We start from the raw sequence: 27,795 nt of genomic DNA on the forward strand, positions 1-27,795 counted from the left end.
TTCTTTACAGAGGTGTTAAATAAATGTTTTTACAACAAGCCTTTTTTTTTGCAAGACATTTTAAATACAAAGCACTAAAAAGAAAGCTTCTGCTCCCTGATTTTACAAGCAGAAATTTCAATTCGTGTTCTGTGCAACCACATTTTTCATTATTCCAGCTTCCAGAATAACATCGAAAAACTAATGGAAAATGATGAACTGACCATGAATGTCATTACCATGATCAACAAATGACTGCCAGAGACAACTGAAGTGCAAAAAAGGGTTTCATCCCACCAGGCATAAATATATGCTGCTGCTATGAATCACTCTAGACTTTCGCATAGAGAAAATTCATGAGCTCTCCTTGAATGTTTCTTGCTTCTGTAAATCAGACTGTAAAACAAGACCATACAGTGATTTCAAAAAGAGCCTTTCAGTATTCATACATGCAGAGGTTTGCTTTCCAAAACAAAAGAGTAACAGTGTGCAAGACAGAAATAGCTTGTTTTATTTCAGCTGCTCGGAGAGAGACTAGTTCTCTACCATTTACAGCGCGGATTCTCCCTGTTGCACGCTTTGTTTAATTACACAAATAAGATTTGAAAAACATATGTGGACAAGAATATTTAGTTGCAGGAACAGAGATAAAACACACACGCAGATTAAAGGAGGAAACATTTGTTTATTAGAAAGGAAAAGGTTCTGGATGGTAGCAGAGAGTCAGACATGAGACAGATGAATGTATGCACAGCTGTTCATGTTTAAAGGCAGAATATAGACATAAATATGGTTAGATCTTTGCTCTGCTCTGCTGCTACAGTATTTTTATACAGTCGATTCAAAGGAATAGCTGTCATAACTGAGCACAAGGAGAAATTTATCAGAAACAGAGCACAGATTGCTATTCTAAAGCCAGGATAAACAAAGCCCAGAAAAGCCTCTCAAGCTATGGTATTGCAAAATAAACTTAATTGTGCAAAAGAAAACCACCTTCTGTGGATAAGGAGATTAAATGTCAGATTCAATTCCTAGGCAGAGAGCTTGTTCTTCTGTTTGAATAAAATGCAGGTAATTTTCCCCTGCTATCATCACAGTTACCGCTCTGTCTGAAGGAAAGCCAGTATTGTGAAGCAGGAACGCGCTTTAAAAGCAATACCTCACTCTTTCTGTTATCTATTCAGCCTACTTCCAAACCACACCAGAGAGGGAGAGGGTAATGATATCCTCCTCACTTTTTTTTTTTAATACATATATACAATGAGATCATCCTGAAAAATCATAAATGCCCAGGAAAAGATGCCCAAGTACTACAGGAGAGCAAAGCATGGCTTACAAGAGAGACCATGAGCTGCTCCGGAGGACACTAGTGCTTCCTCAGGGTTGCTGCTCTCTAGCCCGGAGGACATTATCTCGTATCGGTTCTGCCAAGCTGACCTCCAGTCCTACTTTTACCCATGTTAAGTGAGTGAGATAGCATATAACTGTTCAATACATGAGCAAGTACAAAGGCATTAAAGCGTAGCCTTTGGCGTTTTGTGGCCACATCAACAGAAGTAGAAATATGGAACTCTATTGTATCATGAAAGTTAATTTTTGGAAAAGGTTCCAGTGGGCTTCTTTGGACTGCAGCTGGAAATTGTTTTAATTTATACATAAGGCCAATATGGATTACTATGACAGCACAACTGCAATGTTTATATATAATGCTCATTTTAATATTCATTTCCTATTTAAATATTCTATTATCTTACTTCATAATTAATAATACTTCATACTTAATAATACTATTATTGTGCATAGTTTTCCTGTTCTCTAAAGTTAACATTAAAATATTACAGCATATTTCTGTTCCACTTCTAATTCAGTCTGCAGAATTTTCAGGAATCTATTTGTTTCTTTATGGAAACAAAAAGATTCTAGAATAACATAAAAAACTCATGGAAAATGATGAACTGACGATGAATGTCATTATTTGTTTCTTTATGGAAACAAAAACCCCCAACCCCTCATAGTCCTTGCTAATCTTATTTAAAGCCTGCAAGATACAGAAAGCACTTGCAAGATAGCAATATTTTATTCAAATTCTGAATATCTCAAGGATTTCATATTTTACTGCAATAAAACTGCCAAGACATAAGCCCCCTGCTAGTTATATGTAATTTTTATTTCAAATAGTGAATAAAACTGAACAGTTATGCTAAACATATTCCAGGTTACAGGAGTGTAAGAAAAACCTCAAAAACCTCAAAAACCTCCCTCATCTTTTCAAGTCTATCTCAGATATTATAGCCTTTCAGTTAGGTAATAAAAATACATGACCACCCATCAGAAACCTGCAGAGACACATACACGTATGACATCACAGTCACAAGCCTTCCCATGAATGTGGGATTGGCTGATCATACAACACACTTCCGTGTATCCCAGATCAAACGCCTGGGCATGTTCTGCTCCTCTCTACAGGGAGAGTGGCACAACAGACCGTGCCAGGATGAATTCAGCTAGGAAGGAGACCTGTTAGTGGACCCACAGCCAGGGTTTCCAGCTCCTCTGCTACTTTACCAATATCACCTCAGGGGAAATACAGGTAAAAAACATCTAGATGATGCCCTCATCAAGAGATGTCACAGGTACTGCTAGGTGGCAGTACACAATTTCATAGCATGTCAAGTGACATTTTTCAGATAAACGTGAGCTATAAGGTTTTTACATCTAGTCCATCTTCAGCATTCAATATTTAGATGAGCACTATATGTGTGTGAGCATACATAAAAGCAAGTAAGTACAGTTGTGTCATCTAATATTTGATGCTATCATTGATGGGATGGAAAATGTCCTAGATGACATCTAACAGAAAGTATTTTTACAATCATCTTTGACTATTACCATTCTTTAATTATTATTTTTCTTCTATGGAATAGTGATGAGACAGCTGAGCACTTCATTTCCTAAGCATCAATCAAAGCTGGAGAACTGTGTGACTGTGACCAGCCGTGGGCAGCTCAGCACGCACAGACCCATGAGGTGGAGCTCACAGGGCTCTCACGGAGCACACCACTACTCTGGCAAGCATCTCGGCTGCCCAATATGATGGAAATCCACAGCAGTATCCATTAAAAGAGATTGAAACATCATACTGCAAGTACAGCCCGTGATTCTCATTTTATTGTGTGGACCTTCTAACATGTCAGCATCATCACATCTCCAAATTCATCAGAGCTGATCACCAGGCTCATATTTTCCTTAAGTTGCCCTCAGGATGAAAAGTTAGTAAGTTAAAAAGAGGTGATTGATTAAGCCGGTTTTCTCAACCAAATCAAAACCCTAACACAAGGAATTCACAAAATGCCAGAACACACAAGTACTTTCTCCCTATATCAGGGCTGAAACTCCAAAGCAAGGATAAAAGAAAAAAATGCAAAAAACTACAGTACAATACAGTGCTGTTCTATGCAGAAGTTGATGCTGAGCCACAGGGTTTGCTGTAATTACAGAAAAAAATCACATTACCCAATAAAAACAGGCTGTGTTGAATATTGAGTTGAAAGTCACTTTGTTTGCTAGTGGGTTTTCAGAGTGATTCCGTGGCAGCAGAGCTGAGCGCTTCCTAGCCCTTAACTGGAGTTTCAGGGCTAAAAAGAAAACGGTTCTTCCAGGGATGAAGACAGACTGCATTTCCCCTCCTGCCAAAACAGCGCTTAGGGACCATGTTCTAAATGAATCGATGATCTGAGTTTAGCACAAGGGGGAGGAAGATTATTGCAGATTTCTACATTATTTCAGTAAACAATTTACAAGGAAACCCCCCAAGAAAGATATATGTGGGCATGGGGGGACGACTGGAAAGAGCACACAGACATGGAGTTTGTACCTCTGAAGTAGGATTTGCTTCCATGGAAAATATTCCTGTGACTATAACCTGCTTGTGTGGCAGTTATTCCAGTACAAGTCAAGGTGTATTACTGTGAAGAGGCACAAAGAATGTAGTTATTCTGTGCATAAAACAAGTGGAAATGTTTTTGCAACATTTTGTACTGTTTAATACCACCAAAAAAAAAGTGAAAGTACTCTGATACCATTCACGCAAGCATATTTATTATATAAATATTTTATAAATTACAATATTTTAATTATAAATGTAAACATTTCTAGGAAAATAATGTTTTATATTCTTATTAATCTTTACAACAAATATAAGGCACATAGTGCAAAAGTACATTTCTGATGCAGAGATCACAAAATAATTACCTACATGTGTTATCTAAAAAGTAGCTGCTTACACTTCCGTGGTACAGTATTTTTTTAAATTAATACATATTGATAATTCATGGCTAACTCTTTGTGGGGAAAAATACTATATAGCTGCCGTTTAACCTACCAATTGGACTGGCATGCAAAACAAATATTTGGTTTACAGAATGCATATTGTCAGAAAAAAGCATGTATAATTATGTGGTACATAATGTGTAGTATTATGCAAGTAGAAAATTTTATTCTGAATACCTGAGAGTTGGCCCTGAAATGCATTATCTTTATATGTATATATTTCTACAGTTCTGGACTGTGAAGTTATACAAAACAACAAATCGAAAAGCTAGATAATTTTTTAAACCTTGTAATTCTTTCATATACTTATATCTGGAAGAAATAATTTTAATTAGCAGATATTAGAACCGTATTTACAACCATTTAAAAATTAACTGAGTCAAAGATGGACAAACACTGTGGGGCTTGATGCTTCCTCTGCCCAGGATTATCGCTAAGGTTATTGAAAATTATGTGGAATTGGAATATGAGAGGGACACAAACTACAGCCTTTACTAATATGCCAGTGGCCAGTATAAAGGAGCAAGGTGTATATGGAAAGTGGTTCAGTAAATACATATTCATACAATCACATACAAGGTGCTACAGTAAACAGAATACACTGTTTTTACAGTATTCTGTAAAATACTGTAAAAATTCTGAGAGGTGGGGATTTAAAATCAGATTTCCAAACAATTAATTTCCTTATTTCCTTTTCCTGTAACCACAGTAAAGCCTAGGTGTTTAACATGTGCTATAGAGACTACAGAGGTTAAACAACACTTCTCAGGATTACTGCTAGTGTTTGAGCACCCCAAAGATTGAAAGGGATGGGGAAAAATGCTTTTACTGACAGAGAAACACACCGATCTATAGAAGCTATCTATCTCAAGTATGTTGGTTATCCATTTTTCTGCTGTAAGTTGTCAACAGATAATTCCTAAAAGGTCTCATAAAATTGGAAGTATTTGAAATAATTAGCTGTCTTCTCTATATATCAATAACTCTTTTCTTTCTATATTTTAGTACAGTTGATCAAGAAAACCAGTAGAGTATAATTTTTACTGAATACTGCATAAAGAATTGCACTGATTAGTTACAAGTAGAGTATTAAAATTCTGGTACAAATTAGAGTGTTACCCATGATAGTAACCTCAGTGCAATTTACTCGATAATATATACTGTACATTGAATTAATGCCTCTCCATTAGAACCTGAAGGTTTATGATTGTGATTTATGCACTTGCTAGCCCACAAACAGATAATACATCCCTGAATAAACACTAAAGAAAACAAGAATTCTTAGTAGCCAGCATTACAGTAATGAGCATTACAGAGATGAAAGAATTAAAATATATATATACACAGCACCTACAATTTGCACCTAAATGGCAGATGTCCCTGCTTTGATGCTTTCACCACATCAGAGTTCTCACTGTATTTGAAGTTGGAGACCAGTCATTGTGTTTGGAATACATTTTCCACAAAATCCTCCACATCTTCCATATATTTTAGTACCATCCTGGGAAAGAAAGAGAACAGTCGATCATTCTTGATTCATTTCAAGCAATTGAACTCACAGTTGTACAAAAGGCTCCTTGAGGTTTTTGCACAACAGACTTTTTGACAAATTGTACCTATGGATACTAAATCAAGAGACAGCATCAAATTAGCAGAATGGGCACAGAGATCGTTTATCAGTATCACTGTATGCCTTCTTTCCTGGGTTACTATCCAGTGTTGTCTTAAACCATGCATGCTTACAGTTCTTGTTCAACTGGTCTTTTGGGTTCCCACACGAATCAAATTTGAGGCAAGCAATCTGTAAGGATCCTTTATGGCAGGGTATCTTTAAGAAAATAGGGGGTTTTTTTGTGATTTTTTTTTAAAGTATTATTAGGTATCTGCAAAACTTTTAATAAACCTGATTAACATAAAAATAGGCTCTTAAAATCAGTGAGAGCAGGGTAGACAGGCAGTGTTGATGGGGATCAGATTCTGGGTGGTGTGATTAAAGACAGTTTTCACATTACATCTGGAAGAACACTTAGATGGGTCAGAGACCTTGAACAGTATTTTTGATTCACAACTAGCTTTCTCTAGACAGTCATCACTTGCTCCTCTGGAAGCACAATATTCCAAGCCATAAGAGCAGTTAAAGGAAAAGAACAGTGACTTACATGGGATTCGTGTATGTCAGCAGTTGCATAGTTGCCCTGAGCAATCCACCTGACTGTACTGGATAATCTCAGACCTGTACCAGCCAAATTAATGCTGAACTGTCCCTAACAAAATAAAAAAGGGAAAAAAAAGTAAAAGGTAAAATATAGAGCTGTTAAACAGAGTTCAAAACACTGGAACACTTTACTTTGGCATATCACTTAGGGTATATCTAGACATTCAGTACTCAAAGGTGTGTACTTAACGTGAGTTAGTTACACTGCATTATAACCTTTTTTTGGACACTCAGGAGATAGACATACAAACAAGTTATTCTGCAGTACGTAGCACCTGTGCATCAGCTGATCTGTAGCATCTGTCTGCAGAGTCTGAATATGGAACTAACATCAGACAATTCAAATAATTTTAGCCTCCTTACTACATATTAAATTTTAATTCACAAAAAGTACAGACTTGCAACATGCAAGAACGAGGCTGGAGTTCTTGAAAGACCTTTTTTTTTTTTTTTTTTTAAGTGCCCGAACTTTTTTGAAATAATATGGTCAGGATCTGCTACTCTCTGGAAATTACAGACTGATCACTTCTTAGATATCTAATTCTCAAATTTTTGCAAGCACACTGTTCAAGCATCATTATCTTATCTTCCATTTCTTTTTCAGTATACTAAATGACATAATTGAACATGAACATAAGTGGAGATTAAAATAAATAAATTTATGGCTAAATTGAATGTTTTGCAATATAAACCACTCAAAACAGTTTATTGATTCTAACATATTTGCCTAGGCAAATGCATAATCTGAACACTAGCTTTAAAACAGAGACAGTTTATATAATAATAAGAAATATATTAAAAGCAACAAACTGCACTGCCTTGATAAACAAACTGGGGTACATAAAATTATTAAATTGCATTCACACAGAAGTGTAATATGTTGGAAAGAAGTACTACCTCCACAAAGAGCCTAATGATCATTTTAGGCAGCACTACAATTTGAAAACTCCTGGACGCCTCCATACAATTCACTGAAGGCCTGAATTTCTGTATTCATTCCTAGTTAAAGTTGCCTAAATCCTGAGATCAAATCTTTAGCAAATATAACATTTCTATTACATATGGTAGCTTCTGTATTTTGTTGCTTAATATCATCATAGTCAGATTTTATATATATATAAATATTTATGTGGGTATATGTATGCGTGTATCCATGTATAAAAAGACAGCATTCAGTCTTTATTCTTGTGATTCACTGAAATTCCTTTGTAAAAATTCAGCCTTATATTGTTCAGAATGGCAGATTTGTTTTGAGAGCACTTCTATGTAAAGTTGCTATGTTTATAGCACTCATATACTCAGGATGAGCTAACATAAACTCAATATGGATGGTGGAGTTTGCTCTTCAAGTGCCCTAAAAGGGGAAGATGTCCATTAAATGAATAAAGCATCTGGAGGAAATTCATACAAATGGTGTGGAACGCTTTCCAAAATTAACAGGCCCAAAGTAACTTCATTCACAGTGATTTAATTTCGCAAAGATAAATGAGAAGTGCTACATACAATTGTAATGACAGCTAACAGCTGTCTGTCATGTCACGCAGCGTACATAAATTGTCTCTAGCTGCCCTTGAATGTGTCCATCCACAGAGCCTGTCTTAGGTTTAGGCACCTAGGATAGATGGATAACAGGGATTCACCTCCATGCAAGTCTCTTTACAATAACTGAAAAGAAATATGCACTTCTAGAGGATGACTGACCTCATCTGGTGTCTAACAGGATAAGATTAGCTGAACTGTTTTCTAGGGAATCCTATTTCTTCCAGTGGACTCCAAAGGCAGCCCAGGTTGACTAGTTCAGACTAGGGTTATGTCGGCATTGGCAAGAAGGACACTGCAGGATGAGCAGATCTGTAGAGTGAAAATGTTGGGCCAGAGAGTTCAATGTCTCTATGCAGCACTCAGAGTGGGGTTTTACTTTGGACTAACTCTCATCTAGTCCCATAAACTGAATCCTCATTACCAGCTGGAGAGCATTAAGATCCTTCTGGAGCTCAGTGTTTGATTTAGTTTTATCCAGAAGGCATCCTGTTCATGTCTTCTGAGACTGCTCTGTAATGTGAAGCACAAGCACTAAACTAGGACAATTCAGAAATTCACTAAAAAGCACCATCCAATCCAAACTAAGACACTAATGTGGACACACCAATGGACGTATAAATGTTAAATTATACTGCTAAATGGATTGATTTCCTTTGGTAGTCTTCAAAGATATTAAGACTCAGGAAGAAGCAGAGAAAAGAGAAAAATTCTGCAGGATTATCAACAAGGAAAATCACTAGTGGAGAACAAAGATTGAGAATGGATTAGGGGAAACAAGGATACATTACATCCATGGGAGGGAGAGCAATACATGAAACATGTAGAAGGTTGATTATACATACATAGAGCCTAGAGGGAAAGTCTGGAGTAAACAATTTGAGGGAGAAACAGGAAAAAAAAAAGCAATAGTGGAACAGGAGAGAAAGGAGTAAGAATAAAACTACTTATTAATTCAATAGACTAGACAGAATAGGAGATTGTTTTAGAATCTTACAGTTCTAAACCAGTCACATAGATTTTACTTTCTTTCCCTCTTACATGCACATTTTAAGGGGATAAGAAATCATAAATACCTGTGGACATCTGGCAGCACTGTAGCAATCTCCAGCTGTAGCAAAGGGAACTGCTCTCCCCAGTATAGTCTGAGCAAAAAGAAAATCTGTGGCTAGAAAACAGAAAATTACTCAACATTGAAACTGCTGCATTAGAAGGTCAGGTGAAAACACTATGAAAAGGCACTAACTCAGGAGGTTTTTGGTTTGTTTTGGATGTGAGTTTTTTGGTTTGTTTTGGATGGGGGTTTTTTGGTTGTTGTCTATTGTGGGGGGTGTTTTTGTTTGGTTGGTTGGTTGGTTTTTTTACAAACTGTTTTAAATAGTCCATTTCAGTCAATGCAACATCAAACCATCCTCCAAGCCCAGTTTCCTTTCTGAGACAGGAGGGGGTTAGGAGGAAGACGAATGGGCACTTGGATGCAGCTCCAAGTGAGCTGGCTGTGGGCCACCTTGCCACCTCCAGGCAGAGGCTTGACAGTGCTGCAAGATTCCCCATCCATTTACTATGTCTGTCAAGGTCTGAGACTGGACTAACTACAGCATAGGAAGACTTTCTCTGTAAAAATACACCAGGGACTAAAAGGAGATGGAATAATGGGAACAAAACCTTAGAAACTGAAGCTAGTTCCCGTGTAAAATACGAATCTACAAGATTCATGCCACTTGACCACTTGCAGCAAATTAACAAGGGAAGTAGTGGTGGTTTCTCCATTATTTTTCTTTTAAATTCTCATTGAATTCCTAAAGGAAATAAGAATTTTCTTTGTTCAAAAATGGCATAATTGGATCTATAATTAAGTCAAATTACTATTTTATAATTACAACCAGTGCAATTTCAATAGAATGCTCACATTGGGTGAAACTGGCAAAATGCTTACTTTTAATTTGCATGGAGGTTACATCAAATCTTATTTTGCTAAAAACCGTGAAGCCAGCTGCAAGGTAATCATTTCGACAGGCACAGTCCTGCCTTCTGCTTCCATTGAAAGGACATTCATAAGGATTCTGCAACCTAGAGAATAGCAAAGATTTCATTTTCCTTTTGTAATTTTTCTATAACAAAGTACTGTAGTGAAAAATAATTGCATTGCAGTATGCTGCATAAAAAATATTAAACAACAGTTACTGAACAAGAAGCTCAGTTGCTAATCTTGGCTCAGCTGAAACATCTATTTCTACACCATTTCTAGAAGCCAAGATAGAAAATTTTTATAATCATTTAATACAAATAACACAATTTCAGCCTGGAAGTATCCACATTTCTTCATTTCTGTGTTCATATACCTAGATATTCAAAACAGAAAACCAAGAAAAAAAATTCTACTCATCTATTTCTATGGAAGTAAGTATTACTTTATTCTTTTATTTTGGAAGGAATAAATGCATAAAGTTACAAAATCGTCTTAGTACCTGAATCCATATACTTCAGAAAAGTTGTCTGCTTCACCTTTTACCAATGTCAAATATTCTTTTGGATTCTCTAAGTCCATGCCTGAGCAATAAATCTGCAAGACAAAAATACAACCTTTTAGCAAAATCTTTATTAGAAAAGTATTATTTCATAAAAACTCATAAATATTAAGAGTACCTTTATCATCCTTCCCTTAATGTTAAGTAGGTATTCACCATCCTTTCTAATCCCTTTTTTAATCTGGATGCCTTTGCAGGTGGTAAAAATTTCACCTTCAAAATGAATAAATCATATTAATATTTAATGAACAGAGCTTTGTTTTAGGACTTATTTTTGCATCATTGTGCTCCAAATCAATTTATAGCCTTTATATAAATAACCTGGGAAAATATTAAGTTCAGATGAAAATTGCAGCTGCTACTTACATTCTTCCTCATGGCAGATCTTTCTGGCATCTGGTTTTAAACGTGGCAGGCACAAGTCACTGGATAAGCCATTTTCTGTCATACATTCTACAGTTCTCTCCTTTACCCCAACTCCACAAGACACTGAGCACTAGACATGGATAGCCATCAAGAATTAGTTTAGAAGGTGGTAAATAATTAACATAATTATGTCAGCAAATTAGTTTAGAAGGTAGTAAATAATTAACATAATTATGTCAGCAAATTAGTCTTGGCATTCATTTGTGTTTGAGGCAGCTATCAAAAATGAGCTTGCAAATGTGTACTCACCTTGGTCCACTTTCCCACTCTCCAGGTAGCTGCTTGTGAACATCCTTTGATATTACATTTATAAATGTATGGGGATGGCTCTACCGGGCACTCTCTGTACGTGACAGTTCGAAGGCCATGGGCCTGCTGATTTTGAACAGAATGGATTCCAATACAGTATGTGATCCTCTGCTGGTAACCAAATGCACAGCTGGCTGAGCACTGAAATAAACCCCCCAAGCACAGGCATTATTTCTATGAAACTGAACCTTTCTTCAGCATTCCAATTACAGATAAATCAAGGGAAACAAGGCACCGATCCATCACCTCACTGAAATTAAGGAAAATATTTTTGTTTACTTCTGTGAGATCAGCTTGCAAGTGAGTTCCCTGGGAACCAGCAAGGGAATCCTGCGGTAGAGGCAGCAGTCCTCTAGCTGGTGTTCATAGGTCCAGGGGCTACTAGAAGACTGATAACACAGTCACTACAATAAATCATGGCTGATTGGAAGGTTCAAGATGTAGAGAAGATGTAGGCACCCATGTTTAGATGAAAATACACATTTTTTGTTCTGCAAACATAATATGTGTATTATGGCACTGTAACACTCTTTCATCTAAAGTCATATAAAAAATACATGAGCAATATAATTAGTTTACCTGTGACAGTTCTCCTGTAAGCACAATGTATTTAGAGGGAGCTATCCTGCAGTTTTTGGTTGATGGAGGTTTTGTGGCAGGATCACAGAAGCTTTCATCCACTTGGAGCTGGTTTTCATCCACACACTTAACCTTCCGGTATATTTCCTTTCTTCTATATGATGCTGAGCACTGAGTGTGAGAAAAAACAGTCACAGTTTTTGGACTTAAACTACTCATTTAGAAAACAAAGTTATTTGTCAGTTGTCACACACCAGTAAAACCCAGACAGCAATAACTTATGACATCTGTTATCAGTGTTGGACTGAATTACTCACTGAATCAAAACGCTTTACTTTGTTTTCTAAGTTCAGGTACCTCTATTCAGCCAAAAAAACCAATAGCATGTAATGACATCACACAGTAAGTGTTGGGTGAGACAGAGGAGAAAATGAAAACATCAGACCTAGAGGATAGGTTGAGTATAAAATCTCTTCTGCATGAAAAGGGAAGAGTAAAAAAAAATATATATATTTCAGTGAAATATGAAAGGAATAAGTTTGTCTTGAAAACAAAACAAAAAGAACCCCTGGAAGCGTGTAGCTGATATTGCACTGATAAAAGAAAAGAAAACAAAACCTCCTATTAATGAAGCCAGTGGTAGCTTTGGGCAGCAGTATCTGTTGAGCCTGTGTCTTTGCCCTGAGTGTCCTCAGATCTCTCCCTATGGCAAGTTGGTGAGATGGAGTCATCGTAGTTCTGCCAGGAGAGGATGAGAGCCTTGCTGCCACTAGAATCCAGAAAAGTGGAGGTACAGGCTAAGTAACACATGTCAACAGCATGTCCCCAGCGATGGATGTCTCAACTAATCTGTTTGAACTTGCTGTAATAAAGAAGGAAGGCTCAAATACACAAAGTCCGCTCTCAGCAGAAGAAATAATGAATAACACTGCCTACTATAGTTGGACCTGAACCTAACTTCATAGTAATTTGGACTCAATATCAGGTCCTGAGACCTGAAGGAGAAATTTAAGCATTGACTCATGATTAGGTTATTAAGTGCTTATAATCCCCCAGTCTTGCTGAGTGATTGCCTTCTCTCTTGAGAAGGTGAGGTGACAAACAGGATGACAGGAAATCAGAGAGAGCAATGAAAGCAAATCAGTGAGAGGCTTACCTACCCGTTCAGGAGAGCCACAAGAGACTGGGCCCAGCACTGAAAGCCATACATGCATTAAGCCTTTAAGAAATCTAGTCATTCAGAGAATGAAAATGCTGTGTGGACTTGTATCAAGGATGAAATGTGGATACAGTTGACTGGTATAACTTAGAGAAACACCTGATCTTTTAATGGCACGGAGTAGCTCAGAATATTAAGCACATAAGGAATAACCCAGACATCAGGTAAAGGGGACAGGCAGAAGACTCCTTTTCATTATGCTTTACGTATTAGTCTTGTAGATATTCTTCTCTTTAGTATGAAAATGAATGTTAGGTAGGAGAACGCCAGCTGCTGCTATGAGCCAGCCTCCCAGCTGCAAGCTGGCGAAAGGCTAGATCTGGAAATTTTCCTGGTATGCTGTGGCTGGTGAGGCAAAGAAATGACACACAAGCGCTCAGAGCAGAGACAGCTGGGCAAAATATTGCGAGTTCGATGGAAGGTGTACTGCTCCAGGAGTGGAATACAGATGGGTAAACACTTGAACTTGTACATTAATACTAGATGTACAGAGCTATACATGAATCTGGTGAGAGAAGGGAATTGAGCACAGGAATTTCAAGCAAACAGCAATATTTATGTGGAAAAAGTAAAGAAATAGCTGATGTAGTGAAACACAATGCATTTTAGTGGGGAGCTCAGAATACCCACCTGGAATATACAAATACTTGACGGGAAAGGAAAATTCACCCTTATTCTCTTAAAAATGTATATTTGTGCTAAAAGGACATTCTGAGCCACTTCCACTAATTCCTGATTTTAACAGCTTCAGATGAAGAAGAAGAAACATATATTGCAACTTTTTCCTCAATATAGTTTAACAGAGGAATATATATGTCCAAACTGCATGAATATAATCCCGTTTTTGCAGAGCACTAACGAATGATTTATATATTAACAGTAGTCACTTCTACAGCATTGTGTCCCTGAGACTTCTGAGTCTTCATATTCAAAGTTTCAAGGGGTTTGCCCTAGGAAATTTAATGGTGCGGATTATTAGGATGCCACAATTGCACAAACTGGGTTTTTTATTTAATGTTACAGTAAAAGACAGACTTTTCTGTACATCATTTCAGGTATTATAAATAATTTCTGCTTTTCTCTCTCCTCTTTATATATGTCTGTATGTTTGCATACATGGATACAAAAGTTATTAAATTTTTAGCATGTAGAAATCACAACTTTAAAAATGACAGTTCTCGGTTTAAGGTACCTTCAGATATTCTTAAATATGAAAATGCATATTTGGTAGGAGAATGCAAAGTTTTATTTTGCTTCTTATCTTTCCTGGTAAGTCTTCCATACAGATCTTGAAAAAAAAAAATCTGCTGTCCAAAGGTTTGGCCTCTGAGATTTTTTCTTCCAGCTGACATTTCATCTGTATTTCTATTCTTAAAAAGTTATTTTTTTAAACGATATTTTATAACTTTGACTTTTTTTTTTGTCACTCTCTTTAGTTTTGCAAGCTTCACATTCAGAATATCCAGGATGGTCACTTGTTATTCTGCAACCTAACAGCTACTAGAAATGTATCCAAATGTGAAAAAAAAAAAGAAAACTCATGACATCACTCATGTCACTTCACACCAGTTGAAAGTTTTCTACTTACAGCTTCCCATTCATCGGCCAACCATTGGTACTGCATGCAGGCAGGCAGCAAACAATGCCTCTTGCTAGTGGGCCGGGTGCCGTGATTACACATTTCTTCACTCACTTGACCCAGGCCCTTCAGCTGACAGTAGACTTCCCTTTGCTGAATCCCCACTCCACAGGATACAGAACACTAAAAAATTGATCAAAATTAGTCACATCAGTGTGAAATGAGACAGTCCCCAGAAGGTGGTACAATATAGTTGTCATTGTTACACGCTCTTAGGATATTATTTAAAATACACTTCACAGCCCATACTATAACTAGTCATTCATTGTATCTGAAGAAATTTATGATGAAAACGTAAATCGATAATTAAAAACAAAATTTGTAAGAAATACAGAAAATAAATGCATCCAAGGTACCGAGTCTGATCTTTCTGCTTATCTTAATTCACGTAGCAACAATCACTACAGGCATACGTAAAGCAAAAGTTTCTGGTTTTGCAAGATCAAACACTTCAAATTCTGAGTTTACATCATTCCTTTATTAGACAGTGGCAGTCTTGTCTGTTTTTTTTTTTAAATGCAAATATTAAAATGAAAGGAAAAAAAAATCAATATTTCAGGTTAGAAAAATTTTGCACATGGTGCAGTACTTTGAGGATACTTCTCTTTCTTTTGCAGGTACTACTAAGGATTTTGAATCCTAGGAGCTTAAATCCTTCCTGCCACATTCCTCTTTTGCTCCTTCCTGGCCAAAGACATTTCACTACAATACCAAGGCATGCTGAGATAGACAGCCCCAGTCTGTCTTTTACCCCAGTCAGAAGCACAACCTTGTCCCAAAGCCTACCTGAAGAGCCAAGCCTAATCATAAAGTAAATATTGCTCTGTCAAGCGTGGCCAAATTGTGGAGAGTGGTAACACATTTTTATCAATACTGTATCTTGACAGAGTGAGTGAAATGTGCAATACTGCCATGTGCTGAGTTATACACAATTTCACAACAATGTGAGCGATCTTTTACAAGACTAAACCAGGGAAAAGGCCAGTATTTGTGCCCACAAGCCCTTTTACCTGTCCTTTCCCTACAAACCTGGCTTCAATTCAATATTCAGACTATGAGAGTAACTACAGTGGTACTACGGAATTAATCACTGAAGGTAAGAAGTAAACTTTAAAAATTTACTCTTATCTTGAATTTACAAGGTAAGTTGAGGAAAGTCTTAAGTACCTATCCAGTACAAGGTTCAGATTACAAAATACTTTCAGTTTTCAGAGATAATAACTTTTAATTACTCTTAAAAGAAAAATAAAATATTATGAACTACTTGCTAATTTGTAGCTTTCATTGCTATATGCATATAAAAAACCCCACAATTATTTCCATTGAAGCAGTGTATCATGAATATCATCTTCTCTTGTACTCTCATAGAGAACATAATTACAGCAGATTTTACATACCTCTTTCCATCTGTTGGCCTTCCAAGCAGGACATCTTCCAGCTCTACATATTTTGTATGTTCGTGGTTTTTTCAAATGTCTGCAGTTTCCTTCCTCTATTTTAGCTTGGAAGCTATTAAAACAATGTACATCACGAAACTTCAAACCTTTTCCACAGGAAACAGAACACTGAAAAGAGAAGTGTATTTCATTACTTTACTAAAAGTCTCAAAGCAATAGGAAAACCAAAAGAAGCTGTGGCCTTGCCCAAAATGGGCTCCATGACTATAGGAATAAGTTTCTGTATTATGACATAACATCTACCGTACGTATTTCTGTGTAAGCTCTCTCATACTGAGCGTTACTGATCAGATGCCAAACATCCCTCACATTTTGTTCATTCATTGATGTTGTCATTGACAAATACCTGAGCTCAGCCATCTGTATCCATGCAGAAGACAGCTTGGTATTATGGTCTCACAAGAACTCACTGTAACAGCCTTCTGTTTCCAGTACGTATATTGATATTTTCATGTAAGCATTATGCTTATCATAAGCATTAAAAAGAAAGAAAAAATGCAAAATCCTGCGTATGTATGTTTCCAGCTGTTAGGCTACAAAGTGATGTTTGCTCTGGCACCTCCCTACAGCTTTGAATGCTGTATATGACACAGAAACAAGAGAAAAGGTATAAAGTAGACACTATAGGTTATGGTGCAGTCCATGGAGGCATGGCCTTGTCCTGCCACCCTAGTTTTCCATTTCCTCCAGAAAGTTGCTATGATATACACAACCGGTTCTAGGACCTCCCTCCAATGTAAACCCAATGGGGTCACAGATGTATTTTGTGAAACCCACCCTGATCGGAGCGTGTCCAACAGATCAGTCTCTTCTAGATTTCTTTCTAGATTTTTTACTGGACCACCACAAGACATGACAGAGGTTTGGATTTAATTCTTCAAATCATGGCCACCCTATTTATTCACCTGCAGATCCTAGGGAACTTTCAGTCAAACAAGGAACATCTGAAGCACTTCCAAATTAGGTGGCTACTCACCTGACATATCTTGGATCATGAACATTCTGAATATAAGCACTTGAGTATTATTATTATTTTAATCTTGTCATTAATCTTCCTATTTTTTGTCATCATATCAAAAAGTTTTGATCAATGCAATTAATTCATTTTCTGTCTGGGAAAACAACATGCTTCATTTGTTCTAGGATTTCCTCTGTACTTTATTTTACACCCAAACAAACATTTCCTACACAATCAAGTAGGGAATTAATACTCAAATCAAAATTTAATTTCTAAGTAGATGTGAAAAGAAGGATTTAAATATAAATGTTCTTACAAAGCACCTAAGATATTTCTTTTCCTTTTATCTTACTTTGTCATCTATGTCACTATATAGATGACAATCAAGGACTTCTACAAACATTTTTTTTCTGTTTTCAGGAAATGAAATTCAAATCAAACTGCTTTCAGTACAAAACCTGACAAATATTTTCCTGAGAACAATAGCTGGAGAAAAGTTTTTAAAATTTAGAACAAGCAACTATAATAAAAAAACCTGCTAGGAAAGAAACATTTTTCACAATGACAATAACTATACTTTGCTAAACAGAATCTCAGCTGACTCACTTGTCCTCAAATAGTACAGGGATTCCTATGTGTCCTTAAACATTTATATATGTAATCCTAAAGGTTTAATTGAAACTGCAAATATGTTTAAATCTTTGCAGAATAAAGTAATAAATTTAATTTATCACACGAGAGTGAACATCACGTTTCTCTTAAGCAGCTATTATTTGCAAAAAGATAAGAGTACTGATTTGGTCACAGCTTGCCTTTTATATGTCTGCTGTACTATTCCAACATAACAATGTTTGTTTCTAAATTAAATTATTTTGCTATCAGCAAAATATTTCAATTTATAATTTTAAAATACTCTTCATTTATGTTTCATTAATTTAGAAACTACTTTAAGATAGGAAAATACTTCCTAGAACAGAAATTACCTGAAACTTAATTCTTTCTTTGCTTTCATCTATGAATAATGTATGTTAGAAAACCTAAAACTCTGCAAACCATATAATTACAAACGGCCTTCGGAAAACTTGGCTCTGAATTCCGAGGGTTTAATTATCAAAGCAGGCAAGATAATACGTATGCATAAAAACTAGAATACTGATATGATCTTAATAATTGATTTTATCCAGCCTTAAAGCTTTTTTTTTTCCCTCCCCCTCAGAAACTTCAGTCACAAAATATAGACATAAAGGATCCCTAAACTCTGAAGATTCTTCCTTTTTATTCTTCAGTCATATGTAAGTGAAGCGCAGCACAGAGTTTCTTAACCTCCTCCTACAGTGTATTAGGAAAACACCTCATGCCCCTCCTTCTTCAATGGCCTTTACCTGTGAAGCATAAATTAAGCTCCAGAGGGCCATTACAACACAAGATCCTTCTAATCCTTGTGAAGATGGCATTCCAGACTGAGAACTGCAATGAAAGAATTTGTCCTAAATTTCCACTTCAGGAGGTGAGGTTACTACAGCATAGAATAATCTCACTGTAATTTCTCATTGCATATCAAGACAACACTTTTCAGTCTATATACACACAAATTTATTTATTCAGCCTGTACAGATGTATTTTATGAGATTTATTGTACAGGGCTAATGGCTGCTAACAGCAATAGAATACGCAAAGAAATCTCTTACCCTGCATCTCAGTCTTCTAAAGATCTTCCAATGCTATCTCTACCCACTTGATACACCATTACATGTTTACTTCTACACGTGTTAGAACTGGGTCTGGGCTTTTTGGGTAACTTTTTTCTTCATTGGTCTAAACTCAACTGAGTTATAGCTCTTATTTTTAAATGGCCTAATTTAATATTAATTATTTGTACTATCTTTCTTCTAAAGAAAGAAGTTGAAGATTTGCGTGTTAAATTAGCCCTTCATAACAGTAAGATATTTTTAGCAGTTACAGAGCAATGTCTGTATTTAAACTTCCTTTCACTCAAATACTGTTTATCTTTGATGACTCCAACTAGCTGAAACTTACTGTTATCTTAATGTAAAGTACAGAAACAAAAGAAAGATACTTAAAATCTGCAGGTAGAAATTATTTTCAATTCTTTTAAAAAATAATTTTGTATTTGTAAAAATTCATTTAATGACCAATACAATTCACCTTTCTAGTAACATAACTTTGGATAGATAATCTGAATTTTTTTTCTTGCTGTAAGAGATAATAAGTTACAGAATGTTGGAAACTCGTACCAAGAAAATATCCACATTAAAATAACATTTTCCAGGCAGTTTTTCACTCCATGTTAATTTAACATTATCTTTGACAACTTCAAAAGGCACATTCACAGGTTGGGATTATGTTGAAAAATCTTAAATGCATTAAATCCTTCCAAAGTGGAAGCTTTCCAAAAATAGAGAATCTATATACATTTTTGTCTATAGATTTGGTGTCTTCTTCTTTCACATATTCCTCAGGTTACAGATCTTATCCTGTATTTGCATCCATGTATCAAAACCTCCTGTTGAATAATCATGCACTGAAAAACAAACATCATTGTGCAAGAGGTAACTTACTAGTGTCCTGATATTACAGGTTTCAATTTATGAGCATTTGAAGTTGTTGAAGGCAGGTTTTTTGGGTTTTTGTTGTTGTTGTTTGTTTGTTTGTTTTCTGTTGTTGTTGTTTGGGGTTTTGTTTTTTTTTTTTTTTTTTTTTTTACTTAAGACATGAAAGAACACTGAAGTTTTACTCATTAGGTTAAAGTGTGTTTGTTGTTTCACTGAATGAATGAAAGATCCTGATACTTTTAAAAGCTAAAGAAACCCCAGACACTAAGCAGCTGTAAAACTGCTAAAATACAGTTGCCCAAATTTAAAAAGAAGAAAATTGCCAGACTAAGAAGTTCCTCCAAGCAGCTTTGCTAGAAGCAGGTGCTTGGGTTACAGCATCTCCTGGAATTGCGTGGAGCAGCTTCTGCCCGCTTCAGCATGGTCCACAGGGCCAAACTCTTACATCTGCTGCAGTAACTCTCTCCCACCAACATCAATTTGAGGAAGAGAAACCTCAATATTTTTAAGGATTAGACCCTTCACAATGTCAGTGGGACTTTTTGATAACTTTTAGGCAACTAATTACCGGTTTGTTATTCTTAAAGCCTTGCACATGTACCTGTTACCGAAGCACCTAGGCTGCCCTGAGCCTTTAAGTCAAAGACCTTAAGAAGTTCCTTTGGTGCTGAACAGTCTAATTCTACAAACATGCACAATCCTTTAACAGACTGACCAGCTCAGTGCTTTACGTGCCTGTAAGGACAATCAGCATCCTGAAGATGGGTTCTCCTCTATTTCCACTAACAAGTTAAAAAAAATAAAGCAATTGCTCAGTACACTGAGCGCACAGAAAGTGAATGAGGCACATTACAAACCACAGTGCTAGATGACATTTATAGTGCAACTGAAGAAAGAGAAATGCTCCTTTTTCTTTAACACATGAAAAAGCTAATGCACTCATCTTGGATGTAGATGATCCAGGATCATCAATGGAAAGTTCAAGAGGGTATATTACTCTGTAGGTACAGTGTTCTCCTGAAACTGGACATATCCTGGCTTTGCTCCTTAGAAAATATATAAAAATATATCTTTAAAGGGACTGTTTCCTCCCAGAATACCTTGGCATCAGATACAGGCAGGCTCAGCTGTGTTCTTTATTGGATAGTGACCCGCCTTCAGCAAGAGAAATGAAGAACACTCTTGTCCAATACAGCTTCTCACTAGTGACTCCTGACAAGTAGGTGAGGCATGTTTGTTCATAAAACATCCCAGACTGGGACTCTCAAGTGGCTAAAGACACTTAAACACAGCTTACAGTGATGTGTCTTACTTTGAGCTCCATCCCTAACATCAATGTTTTCCTTAGATAGTTGCCACACTCTGACCTAAGACACCTGCCTGACTAGCTTTTTACTGATGATCCAAAGCTGAAAGGAAGCATTAAATTCTCACATGTACAGGACAGGGACCTCGTTCTGTGCTTTAGAATCCACTCATGTCCTTTTAGTGCATTTAGCCTACAGCACGCTTCCTACAAGGCTGAATTTTGCCCTTCATAAGCCTGTGCTCCTCCTTGGATCTCCTAACGCATTATTACATCCTATCTGCAGAATATGGTCCTCTTGCTGCTTGGTGCCCACTCTGTTCTGTGAGATGCTCTGGTAGTGATCTCCCCAAAGCTTAACTTTCCTGACTGCAGAAAGTATAACCGCACCTAACTCTTGCTGCTTGACCTTCTTTCACTCAAGCTGAAACACGGTCAAGAACACATAGTCCTGATGGCTCAACACATCTGTAACATGGTGTCACTTGTACAAGGCTCCATACAATTGGAGGCTTATGGAGAGTATATTTTCCATATATTTTCCTCAGATTGCATGTGTAGAAAAAAAAATCCCTAAGAACTTTAAATCTCAAAAGAAATATGAACATTTCTTTAAAAAAACACAAGTTGAAAAAACCATCCTGTAACCATTTTACACAGACATTCTAGCACTTGTCTCAACACTGGCTAAAGTAATATTTCCCATATGTCAGGTTCTTTTATAAACATAAAACTACAGTAAAAAGCTGGACTTGATTACTATTGTTCAAAGTCATTCCATAATGCTGGTAACTAGGATTCATCTGTTTGGGTTTTTTTCATAGTAATAAAAGTTCTGAGAGGATCAGCCTGACAGAAATCTTGGTGCTTTCTGTGGCACAGATGGACGCTCAGACAGGCATGCCATCACCGGTTCCTACCAAATTCAGGCTGTTTCTGCAGCTGACATGCACAGTTTCAGTAAAAGCTTTTTGATTCTTTTGGTTTTGTTATTATTTCATTGAAAAGTTGAAGACCTTGGATTATTTGGTGGATTTTGTTCTAACTTTTCTTAACCTTTTCTTTCAAGGGAGTGTTTTGTGTAGCTTAGCTGGTAACTCAGTGGGCTTTTGCATACTGAAAAAGAGACCAGTAAATGAAAAGCAGACAACAGTTTTTCTTAGTATTCATATTAGAGATATGGGGAGTTCAAATATAAATTATCGTGGCTAAAAGCAATATTGTAACTGTACTGGTTTTAGTTGGGATAGAGTTAATTTTCTTTGTAGTAGCTAGAATAGTGCAAGGTTTTGGGTTTCTGACTAAACCAGTGTCGGTAACACGTGGATATTTTTGTTATTTTTGAACAGTGCTTATACAGTGTCATGGCCTTTTCTGCTTCTCATGCTGCCCCGCCAGTGAGTAAGCTGGGAGTGCACAAGAGGTTTGGATGGGACACAGCCCAGACAGCTGACCCCAGCTGACCAAAGGGATATTCCACACCCTGTGACATTGTGTTCAGCCATAAAAGCTGGAGGAAAAAGGAGGAAGAAGGACATTTGGAGTTATGGTGTTTGTCTTCCCAAGTAACCGTTACCTGTGATGGAGTCCTGCTTTCCTGGAGATGGATAAATACCTGCCTGTTGATGGAGTGTAGTGAATGAATTCCTTATTTTGCTTTGCTTTTGTTTGGGCTCTTTTAAAATGATGCTAGGAGTAGACTGGGACCTTGACTGCACAAGACACTACTAAAACATTTATTTGAGCATTACTTAGTTGAGAGTTACTTAAACTTTTCATGTGCCATATTAGAACTAGCTCCTGCCTCCTCCCTGTTAGCTGCAACTGCCTTGCAACACTTGAGCGTGAAACAGGCATTTTCCAGCTAAAAGTATTCAAACCATTGTTCCTTCCTTTAAGTACACAGACTACTGTCAAGAAGCAACACAGACACTGTAAATAGGTCCTACTGAATTATTTGATTGTCAGTAATTCTTCACTAAAACAAGTACAAACATTTGTGCCATTAGCTCAAGCACTCAGAAAGGACCATGGTTACAGAAGACCAAACATTCCATCACTCCTGAGAAACAGTGGATTGAACTCCAAGAGGTATGCTTATGACTTACTGTTACATCTAAGTTACATCTGTGTTAACTATGGAAGTCACACTGAAGATATTCTTAAGTCACTTCATTAAGTATATCTTCATTTCAAAAATTCAGTGTTCTATCACACTCCTCTGGTGTTCAGAAAATGCCCTGATTTGATTAAGTCCTCCTTGCAGCTGCAGTCTGTAAGTCTGCTTTGCTACATTTCTAAATGTGCTTTTGCAGCTATAGCAATGGAAGGGAGGAAGGCTAGGCTAAGAAGGACTCAAAGAATTTATCCAATCCATCATGCTGCTCAGTTTGGATCAGCTACGCCTGGACCATTCCTGACAGCAGTTTGTCAGTCTTATCTTCAATGACAGAGATGTTATAGCCTCCCTTGCGTACATTTTTCCACCATATAACCATCCTTATAGTTAGAAAAAGTATCTTAGGATTTAATTACAGTCTCTCTTACTGTTAAATAAGATGGCTACTTTTCATTCTACCCTTAGGAGACTCAGAAACACTCACCACTGATTATGTGTTGGAAGAATACCTCATTCAGTCTGTTCTTCTATAGACTTGGTCTTGAAAAACACAGCTATCTCAGTCTTTTCCCATTCATCATGTTGTCCAAGTCTCTTACCATTCCTGTTGCTGTCCTGTGAACCCTCCAGCTGTCTGCATGATTTTTACGAGGAGGTATCCCAGACTGTATGCTGTGTACCAACTGAAGCACTGGAGTTAGAATATGCCATGACAACAAGCACACACCAAACAAGCATATACCCAGTATTATTCTTCTTTGTTCAAGTTCTTTGTTGCCTTCCCACTTTGCAGACTTCTAGATGACATTCTGAAGATAAGATCTAGAGTGAGAACTACTTTCTGCAGTAACAGTTGCAATCATACTGCAAACATCATGGGACCTTTGACGTAAATGAATAACAAACACACTTCCCTCTTATAAGTGTGGACCATATTCCCACTAGGGCTGCAATGCCACCCTCTGATCCAAACACTGCCTAGATGACATTCCTACTACACAATTTGACTGGATCTCTAAGCTCAGTAACTGTTTGGTGGTGTAGCGGTTTGTTTTTGTGGTTTTTTTTTTTTTTTTAAATCAAGCAAGACTGTTTTTCTAGTGACCAAATGGACAGCCAGCTGAGCCCGTAAGTTCCAGCACGTCCCCTTCTCAAGCTGCTGAATTATTGCTGAGTGATGTCTACTTGTAGAAAGTTCCAAATAGCCTCCACACTTAATGCAAAAATTCCTCCCTGTCTGTTGCCTATGCACGAGGAAATACAGCACCCCTTGAATCTGTTTGACTCTTGTATATCAAAATGTGGAAGGTAGGAAACTAGCACTCCCCATGTTTCAGTACGATGCAACAGAAGCATCATCCTGAAAACACTTTGCAAAGTTCAGTCCAGAGCCCAGCTTTGGCTCCTGTAACACTGACGGATGGTCCTCTGAGGTCAGTGATACAGGCTAAATCTCCATATTCCCACTGCTGGACTTGTCAAAACCATTTGCAAAGCGTACCATGAGGTACTGTAGCACATCTGAAAACCAAACCAGGTATAGACAACCCAGTAATGCATGCTCGAATCACACCTCTCTAAGCCAGCAGCAGCTGAGAACAGTGAGAGACAGCAGCAACACTTTTGAGGTCATCTAACCTGTCCACTGTCCATAGCCATGCTCTTTTTGACAGGACTGAGTACTGTATGCTCCATAAAATGAATCTGACAAAGGCTGCCTTTTAAATATGATATTTTGTTCCAACTTTCACCTGAAGGATAACAGAAAACCCTGAATAATTCTTTTCCAAGCACGCTGAAGCATAACTATCTAATAGGTGGACAGAAAGGAGAAACTGTACATATACATACATAGAAAAAGTAGGAATGAAAAAGGAATAAAGAGAATAAAATACAGATTTTAGGGCTGATGTGGATAATAGGAAGGTGAAACCAATATGAGAGGAGATATATGGCATCTACTAGGAAAGTGTTAATGTATTCCTCTTAAAAATAAAGCAAGCCTGATTAAAACAAACATGACCCAAAACAAACCCTTCCATTATATCAAAGTCAGAATCATCAGGGCAGATCTTGAGGGTAAAATAATGTCATGACTTCAGAAGTCAAACTCTACTGATGATGCTACAGAGGAATTTTAGACAATATTTAAAGTTGCCACCACATGGTCTGATTTTTTTTTTGTCCTGTCCAGCTGGCAGTAGCCTTAATGAGGGAGACCTCTCAGCAAAACAGCAATTTGCCTGGATGGCAAATGAACAACCATCCTCTTTGCAGCTGTTAGAAAAATCAAAACAAGAACTCTTGAAATTCCACTTAATGGTCATCCACAGAATTTCATTTCTCCATTCTAGTTAGATTTGTGAATAAGTCTTTTAATTTGGTCTATCTGACATCTCAAAGCACTATCCATTACCTCAAGCTTAGCACAACTAAAACAGATGACCAAGTCCTCCTTTGAAAGCCCTGTCAAGTCTTTCCCCTTCATGATGAACACCACCATTCTGCTCATCGCTGCCTAAAGCCTGGCACCCTTTTTGATGCCAGCTACAGAGCATTTGAAACATAGGTTGTTACCATGCTCAGCTCCCCACCTACCATGATATTCAGCCAGGCTTCACTGTGCTGTGTATTCCCAACCTATCTCTAAACATCTCATAATGAGACTGTAAGCTTTTCCAGCTTACAGTCAGCAGTCTTCTCTTTGTTTTACTTACACAGCACATAGCACAATTAGATCTTCAGACAACATTTTAGCCGTTACAATAACACAAGAATAACAGAACTACCAAAACAGCTGCAATATTATTTTAGCACTTGTAGGATTTGGCTTTTACACTACCTGTATCTTTAGATCCTGGTGGATATTCAGTTATATCCAAGGGCATGCTCAGATAATAATTCAGTGCCCAAAGAACTGTATTTCACAGGTGCTACTTCAAGTGTACTCATTAAAGAAAAAGAAACTTTCAGAAACTTTTTTTCTGTAAATGATTGATTATACTTTGCATATTATACAACTACCCTTTCTGCATTTTCTGTTTTTTCCCCAAAAATTAAAAGTCTTATTACTCTTCATTTTAAGAAATAAATTAATTTACAATTTACAAAAGACAAAATTTTGTTTCTAGACAAAGTTCTATCCTTTTTTTCCTCAAAATAAAAGTGCTGTCTGACTTGTTTGGAGGTGACTTCAGTACTCTGCTGCTACAAAGAGTGAAAATTCCTGGTGCCAGGCAAAAATCTCAAGCTTTAGGGGGACTGGGAACTGAAAAATAAAAAAAAAAAACCTTTCAGAAAAGTTCACCATAAAGCCTAAAAAATTCTAATTACATAATTCAGAAAGGAAAATCTGGACTCAAGCAATATTCAATTCTAAGTTTCATAACAAGGAAAATTTTACTCCAATTTTGGACAAGAATAAGTCAACGTGGTATACAGGGAGGAGACTACCATCTTCCCATTTTCCTTAAGAGTATTATCCAAGGTATCAGAGAACAATTGCATTGTATTCCATCTTGTGGCAAAGCCATTTCACACAGATTATGGAGATATTGCTGTGGGTGTTGATGGAAGGTTGTGTGGCACAGTGGAAGAGGGGGAACATAAAACAAGATGAACAGAATAGTGGCAAAAATATAAGAGAGGCCAGAAAAAGAGGTAAATTCCTCACAGAAAATGAATATCATACTTTATTGCACTTGAACATGAGTAGTTGAGTTAAAGGCCAAAATCAGACTCAGTTGTCATGACCTGTCCCCCACACATTACTTTCATGTTTCAGCTTCCCTGGAAGAAGAGCTCACTATTAGACACAACAGTAACCTAAAAGAGAGGACTATCTACCAGCAGCAGGCATGCCAACACTCCTATGTGACAGCATCAGCGAGATGCAAAAGCAAGCCTTGTGCTAATTGCAGATATTTTGTGTTTCTGTTAACGTCTGCTTGATATTTTTAAAATTTAAAAATAATAATCACAATTTCATGAGTTGATGATTAATATGTTCTCCTCCAACAGTAACGACATTTGATACATTTGGTATCTCACTTAACACTTCCTTTATAGGTTCCACTTCACCTCTCAATTACTGTACAAGTTGAATTGTATAGTTATTCTTTCCACCTTACTTGCTCTTGGTTTGAATCCATTGCATCTGGTTACCACCTGAGAATCAGAAAAACAATAGGTACAATAGGTAATTCTGCCTCCTTTCAGCAGCCATTTGGCAGGCTCTGCTACCTCATGTGTCTTAAGTGTCACTGAAGGGTCTGCACATACCTCTGCTAAGAACTTCACCATCAGCCCTCATTCAAGCAGTATTATCACTGTAATTAATGACAGTATATATGAAAACAATGATCAACTTATTAATTGCTGGGAGGGAGGGAAGAGATAAGCTACATTGCCAGCCAGCACTCCTGCAGCAACGTATCTGGTATGTGTACCTAATTTTTATTATCTTTCAGTTGAATGATATATACAACAGATACATGGCTGAGACAAATCACAATTAAAAACACAGGAATAGTGGTAAATTAAAAACAAACAACCAAACCCAACAGACAATTCTGCCTTACCTCTCTTTCTGAAATCAGTGGCAAACAGGAACAGAGCTAG

At 37.0% G+C, this 27,795-nt stretch overlaps 1 protein-coding gene across 1 annotated transcript in view; it reads right to left on the minus strand.

Annotated features, from left to right (window-relative positions):
* Nucleotides 1–4,055: 4,055 nt before the first annotated feature.
* The window catches only part of ADAMTS20 (ADAM metallopeptidase with thrombospondin type 1 motif 20), a 98,226-nt gene continuing 74,486 nt past the window's right edge, over nt 4,056–27,795 (minus strand). The window contains exons 29-39 of the mRNA XM_086740014.1: nt 16,160–16,327; nt 14,712–14,885; nt 11,905–12,075; nt 11,266–11,466; nt 10,957–11,086; nt 10,709–10,803; nt 10,531–10,625; nt 9,999–10,132; nt 9,139–9,230; nt 6,468–6,572; nt 4,056–5,809 (exon numbers count right to left, since the gene is read on the minus strand). Of these exons, the coding sequence (XP_086596140.1) occupies nt 5,720–5,809; nt 6,468–6,572; nt 9,139–9,230; nt 9,999–10,132; nt 10,531–10,625; nt 10,709–10,803; nt 10,957–11,086; nt 11,266–11,466; nt 11,905–12,075; nt 14,712–14,885; nt 16,160–16,327 (1,455 nt within the window). The 3' untranslated portion in view covers nt 4,056–5,719. The remainder of the gene's footprint in view (nt 5,810–6,467; nt 6,573–9,138; nt 9,231–9,998; nt 10,133–10,530; nt 10,626–10,708; nt 10,804–10,956; nt 11,087–11,265; nt 11,467–11,904; nt 12,076–14,711; nt 14,886–16,159; nt 16,328–27,795) is intronic.

Source organism: Chlamydotis macqueenii, chromosome 1, assembly GCF_036417535.1.
Source record: "Chlamydotis macqueenii isolate bChlMac1 chromosome 1, bChlMac1.mat, whole genome shotgun sequence".
Classification (NCBI taxonomy): Eukaryota; Metazoa; Chordata; class Aves; order Otidiformes; family Otididae; genus Chlamydotis; species Chlamydotis macqueenii.